At 39.4% G+C, this 6,963-nt stretch overlaps 1 protein-coding gene across 1 annotated transcript; it reads left to right on the top strand.

The window, feature by feature from the left end:
* The first annotated feature begins 727 nt into the window (after nt 1-727).
* SPRY2 (sprouty homolog 2 (Drosophila)) lies at nt 728-2,568 on the top strand. Its single transcript, XM_010180036.1, has one exon. It carries the CDS (start codon nt 835-837, stop codon nt 1,774-1,776), a length of 942 nt encoding a protein of 313 aa, XP_010178338.1. The 5' UTR covers nt 728-834; the 3' UTR covers nt 1,777-2,568.
* Nucleotides 2,569-6,963: the final 4,395 nt, after the last annotated feature.

The following is a 6,963-nucleotide window of genomic DNA, read 5'->3' on the forward strand; positions in this document are numbered from 1 at the left end:
TTTAAAAAATAAAACTGTGGTAGCATGGCTTTTGTAGTATTGAGCCTTAAAATAACAATCACAGTGGTGTACACAAGTATGACACACTAAAATACTGGAGAGAGATATTTTTACTTGTTCTGTTGAAGTTTTTGGTAGCACTAACTCATTTAATGTCTAACCTCAAACATTTTATTGCTATTTAGTGTTTTTCTTGGGACCATTGATATTAAACTAAAATTTCCTATTTACATCATGTAAAGTTTAATGTGTAAAGAGACTAGCCTACCAAAATATTATCCATTTTTAAACAAAATTGGAGAATTATATGTCTGTCATCAGCAGGTCACATTACACTTGCTAAATACTTGCAGCAGGCTTCTTTTTTTTTTAAATGTAAAATGAGTTTTTCAGTAGGCTGATGTGAAAAGAAGAGCCACTTCAAGTGGTTGAAATGTGATCACTTTAAAGGCCATGGTCTAACCAGAAGATGACCTGGGAAGTCCTAGTTAGTAGGCACAACCTGGGCTTTCTAGAGCCACAAGTTAAGATGCAGGGACCTAGAACAGACGTTCTTTAAGCTCTCCACAGAAGTAGGCAGGACAGGCCAAGGGAAGTGCATTCAGCTGACTGAGGTCCGCGCTCCGCCCCAGATGTGCCTCCTTTTTTTTTTATTTTTTTTTTTAAATGGCTGATGCATTACTTGCTTGTGCGCAGTTCTGTGGGATCCTGCAGGCTTGAAAGGCTGCTGGAGAGAGAGCATGAGATGTGTTGAAATAGTGAATCCTCTCTTTGTCGCTCCAGGATTTCAGATGTGTTCTAAGCCTGCCGGGGTGACCACGCTTCTGGGCACTGATGGAGACGAGAGCTCAGCACGGCAGCGGGTCGCAGGCCTTGCTACAGGCTCGGCGTGACAGTGGGAGACCGCATGGGGAGCCCGATCTGCGGGATGTCCTGACGCAGCAAGTTCACGTCTTGTCGCTGGACCAGATCCGAGCCATCCGAAATACGAATGAGTACACAGAGGGACCTACGGTGGCTCCGCGGCCGGGGATCAAGTCCACTCCTCGGCTAGCAACCCAACCCAAAAATGAAAGGCCCCATGGCTTGCCTGAGCATCGTCATTTTAGCCGGATTCAGCACACGCAAACGCACACCTCCTCTCGGGCGCCTCTGTCCCGATCCATCAGCACGGTCAGCACAGGTTCACGGAGCAGTACAAGGACAAGTACGAGCAGTAATTCCTCCGAACAAAGACTTCTAGGATCATCTTCAGGGCCAGTTGCTGATGGGATAGTCCGAATGCAGCCCAAGTCTGAGCTCAAGTCAAGCGAGCTGAAGCCACTGAGCAAGGAAGACTTGGGAACACACAGCTACAGGTGCGAGGACTGTGGGAAGTGTAAATGTAAGGAGTGCACTTACCCGAGGACCCTCCCATCATGTTGGATCTGTGACAAGCAGTGTCTTTGCTCGGCCCAGAATGTGGTCGATTACGGGACTTGTGTTTGCTGCGTGAAGGGCCTGTTCTACCACTGCTCAAACGATGACGAGGACAACTGTGCTGACAACCCCTGCTCCTGCAGTCAGTCGCATTGCTGCACTAGATGGTCTGCCATGGGTGTGGTGTCCCTCTTTCTGCCTTGCTTGTGGTGTTACCTACCAGCCAAGGGTTGCCTTAAGTTGTGCCAGGGCTGTTACGACCGGGTGAATCGGCCTGGGTGCCGCTGTAAACACTCCAACACTGTTTGCTGCAAAGTTCCCAATGTCCCTCCCAGGAACTTTGAAAAGCCAACATAGCATCACTAGTCAGAAATACTAAAGTAACCAGGATTATTTTAACATACATATGCAACCAACTAAGCAGCTATGGTCTTGGCACTGTAGTAGAAGGGTTGGGGATACACTTTGCTGTGTGCAGTGAAATGGTTTTTCTCTGTGTGCCATCTTAACTGATATGCTTGTTAGAATCCAGTTAGTGGGATACAGAAAAAAAAAACAACCAAGAATGGGATGCAGTACATTGTGACCCACATATTGCATAAGCTAAAGCAACAGAGACACTCCTAGGCAACTCTATTGTTTGTGAATAGTACTTGCAAAATTTGTAAATTAGCAAATGACTCCTTTTCTTTCATTGTTTTCTGCCAGAGATAATGTGCTATATTTTTGTATATACGATAATATTTTCAACTGTGAAAAGTATGTGGTGTCATAAGACATGGCACAGTCACAAAATATTATACTAATATGTTGTACATTCGGAAGAATGTGAATCAATCAGTATGTTTTTAGATTGTATTTTGTCTTACGGAAACCTTCTATTACAAGACTCTGATTTCCCTTTGGACTTCATGTATATTGTACAGTTACAGTAAAATTCAGCCTTTATTTTCTAATTTTTTCAACATATTGTTTAGTGTAAAGAATATTTATTTGAAGTTTTATTATTTTATAAAAAAATATTTATTTTAAGAGGCATCTTACAAATGTCACCCCTTTTTATGAGGACGTCATAGTTGCTGCAAATAAGGGGTGAACGATGAATATGTTCACTATAAAATAGAAAATATATTAACGTTTGAAATTAAACTGGGCTACTTGTCATTTTTTCCCCCATTTATTGTTCTGAGTTGGGAAAACAGTACTTCCAATTGCAAACTTCACAAATGAAAATAGACTTTTTAAGTGTAATTTTTTAATGTTGGTTACTACTTCACCTGAAAATAATGCAGGATTTTTGCTTCCTTCCTTTGCACAAATGTCCCATATGTTGTTCCTACAACAGAAAAGTAAAATGAACATAGGAAAATGCATTCATTTGTTCCAGACTGGGACTAATAGGCACTGAAAGCTTGATCTATTCTATAAGTGATGAGCTTTTGTGCTTCAATATTCACAAAAAATGTTAGGATTGAGCAGCTTTACTCAGAGAAAGTGGGGGGGGAGAAAATATGACCAGTGCAAAAAGCTTGCAGGATTATTTGTTAAAAGTAGAAGAATATGCCACAGGAAATGATAGATCTGAATGCAGTCCAGCCTTATGTCAAACATTTGCCTCACTTGTAAGAAGAAAGTTGCTTGATTTGTCATTTGTGGCAGTTACCTTCCACTGAGGTCAAAATCCTTTCGCTGCCAAGTTTCCCACCGGAAGCCTAGAGAATGATTTACCTTTCTTTATTAACAAACTATCATTTCCTGTTCTGAGCATGTCTCTCCAAGTTTAGAGGTCTTAATGTTGAATTTTATTTATACGTTTCTTAAGCTGGCATTTAAGAAATAGTTGTAAGTATTTTTAAGCTGACGCTAAGAAAAATCTCAGTCTTTTCTGAACCCTCTCCAACAAAAACAAGTTATAACTAATAAATTAAGAACTCACTAGAATTTGAAAACCAGAGCATTGGGTAAACGTTACATCTTTAGGCTCCTTAATTTGAGCTGTGATCTGGTGTTTGGGCTATTTTACATAGGTCTGTAGTACTCAAAAATCTCACACTGTCTGTCTGTCTGTATTGGTTATCAATCATGCAAAATTAAGAAGTGCAAGTCCTGACTAGTTTGCAAAACAAAAATAGCTGATACATGGGCCTTGTTCTCCTTTTTTTTTTTTCCTTACCTCTCTGGTGAAAAATGTAAGCTGGTTTTCTTTCCTCTCTGCACCAGCTGGCTGGATACTTTGATATACAAAGACAACCAGTATATATTTAGCCTTCAGAATGGAATTTGCCAGGAAGAAGGTGGCTTGTACTACATGAGTAATTTGTCCATATTTAAAGTGCATCAGTATATTGTGACTGAGTGTTGGGGCATATATGTGAGATTGTGCTTGGCTGCTGATAAATGGAAGTATTTTTTTTTAAGAAATTTTGTTCTTGAAGGGGTTGGTAACCATCATGTGTTTCCATTCACTGAATTTAATTCTTGAATTAGATTAAGTTCTTATGCCTAAACTGTCCAGCATTGGTTTTACTGATTAAAGACAAACATGGGAATAATCAAATGGTCCATTTACTGCAGGAATCTTTGACCTTTAGGCTATATTTTGGAAACCCAAAACCTCACTGATTGTAGTAGACAGTAAATCCAGTCTTTTCACTGCGTTAATGAACTTGATGATACTGAAGGTGAGCCCTGTCTTTTCAGCGATTTATGTTTCAGTCAAGGAAGATCTCTGAGGAAAGCTGAAGGTAAAACTGGGAAACCACAGTATAGCTGAGAAGTGTAGCAATCAAGGAGGGTGCAACTCAAGTCTTACTAGATAAAGTCAAACAGTAAAATCGTGGGTATGTTTTGCACTATCACAAATGACTTTGACTATCTAGATAGGTTCTAAGGGGAAAGGGAAAGCCATCTTCTTGATAGTGAAATTTGAAGCTGGTCTTGACGTTACACACTGGTTGTCACCTTCCACTTGAGTCTTAATGAGGATAAATAGTGGATCGCCCCCTACCTCAGGTAAGCCCAATGCCAGTGAATTGGGTCATAGATAGGACACTTGAAAATGAGGACGTACGGGAGGATGATGTTAGGCACTGCCTTTTGGGCTGACTACAGTGCCGGGGTCCAGGCTGTACTTAGTGTGAATTGACGTGTGTGTGCAGTGGACTCTAAAAAGTTGGTTTGTGTATGTTAGTTAACATCCTAATATTACTCTTAATTAGATAAGGTTTACTATGCTAAATAAAACCAAAATGTTACCTCAAACAGATTAGTTTGTTTTGGTAAGAATTAAGAAGGCTTTTCAAGTGGATTGAGATAATGTTATTAAAGCATGCCTACTTTGTCCTTTGAGATAGGAAAGTGGAGGTCTGAGAAAGGAAAATTTTCAATACACAGGTTTTGAGGATAACTGTAGAAGTCATGCCAGATATACACCATATAGAACTTTGATTTTAGACACCTATTAAGATATGAGAGAGAGGAAAAACATTGTTGCTCCATTTGTTGCATTGTTGCTTTTAGGAGCTTAACAGTTGCCTCTGTTAAACTCCTATAAATCATGATGTCACTGTAAGGTTTGCTTAAAGCTAGAGAGCTGCAGGATTGAACTGTCAGTTGACTATAGTAACAATGGAAACAAATAGTTGTTTGGTTTTTTTAAAACTATTTTTCCATATGATGTGATCCACAAATAAATACATCAAATTTGTTTGTACAGTAACTTAGGAGTGTCTCTATTAATATCCTTAAGCAATTTTTTTATTTTGCTCTTTAATGGTCTGAGGCTTGATTATACTTTATTTTTTGAGATAGTGATCATAGCAGTAAAAAAAAATTCAGGTGGAAAATAAAAAGGTATAGTACTTTAGATGGAAATAAAATGCTTTCTTAAAGGATTTGAGATCGTGTTCAGGTGAGTATTTACATATTTAAGCAAGTTACCACATCAGCCTTCAAAAGCCAAAATTATCCAAATGAGGAAGAGCAGTAGTGAAGTGGTTGTGATGATTAACACAATAGGTTTTTTACACTTTCTTACAAAAGTCTCAGCATGTGTGAGGTAGAAGTGACTTGACAGTAGCAAAGTACTGATCTCTTATGCACCATGCATAACTTGCCTTTTCCTCACTTTTGGCAAAATATAATTCATTTCTGCAGTGAGTGAAATCTTAAGGCTTAATCGTAAATGGTAGGGAAAGAATAGAATGTATTTCTGCACGGCAGTAGAACATTCAGTTATTTTTAGGAATTAACTGTTGGGGACGATGGATTTGAACAGTCTGTCTCATCTCACATGTTCCAAGATGGGTACAGGTACAGCGAGTAATAATGATTTAATTTGCTGAGACTAATTTCTCAATCAGTCACTGGAGCAGGGACCCAGAGAGAAATTGGCTGAATATGAGAGCACGCTTGATTGAGTAATGTCTGCATGAATAGGACTGGATAGATTTCTTACTGAAAATGTCAGCAATATATTGGCTCATCTTAAATAAATCAATTTACAGGTTGGAGTTGCAGGTAGACTACGTAGTGACAAAGCACACCAAATCCTTACCAATGAGAATACTCAGGTTTGTTCCTGTTTACACAATTCGATTTTAAACTGGAAATTTAGACATAAAAATTGATGTCTCGTTGAAATCAGGACAGTTTGACATGGAAACTATGTACATGTATTTAGTGCACATATATATAGTACTTTCAAAAATTCTGTTTCAATCTGAGGAGACCTCTCATGTAGGAGTCTTATTTATTTCCTTTTCATCTTTCTTCTTCCCCTACCCCCCAGCTTGCCCTTTCCTAGCCGTAATACATAAAGACGTATTTACTGCCTGTGTGACCTACTCTAGATGATCCTGCTCTGGCAGGGGGGTTGGACTGGATGATCTTTCAAGGTCCCTTCCAACTCCTAACATTCTGTGCTTCTGCCACTTACTAGGACAAAGGGTGAGAGAGGAGGATGAAACATGCTTTTCCCATTAGTATTCTCTGTCTCTGAAAGTTTGAGACAAGGTGGAAAAAGTTACTACCTTGCGATACTTTTCTTGCCTTTTAGAGAGACAAAAAGTTTTTCCATTCATGTGATATTGAAATCCATACTTCCAGAAAACATCTTCTTTTCATTCCTTTGGTGTGATTTTTATTGCTCGAGAAGGCTTTATGTGTCTTCAAAGAGTTCCCCTTTGTTTTACCCTGTTGGCACTGTGTTTCAGATGACAGAGGTGGAGGACTTCCTACTATGAAAGCGCAATCTGCTGTTCCCCTGTCGCAGGGGTTGTTCGGAAGAGACCTGATGCATTTACCTCTGGGCATGAGTAGCAATGATTTCACCTGAAACAGAGTGGGAGTTCAGTGTTTTCAATCTTGGGAAAAGGCAGCAGACACTGTACTACATATATGAAGTTTCTCCTTGCCTGTGCTGTAGGAAACTTTTTTTTTTTTGCTGACTCAAATCCTGCATGCTGAGTAGAGAAGCTTATGGCTAAAATGTTCAAACCTTTAGACTAAAATGGAACAGTTCCCATTTCAGGAGAAGTTACCAAT

This window comes from Mesitornis unicolor, unplaced genomic scaffold (genome assembly GCF_000695765.1).
Source record: "Mesitornis unicolor isolate BGI_N332 unplaced genomic scaffold, ASM69576v1 scaffold18842, whole genome shotgun sequence".
In the NCBI taxonomy this organism is placed as follows: Eukaryota; Metazoa; Chordata; class Aves; order Mesitornithiformes; family Mesitornithidae; genus Mesitornis; species Mesitornis unicolor.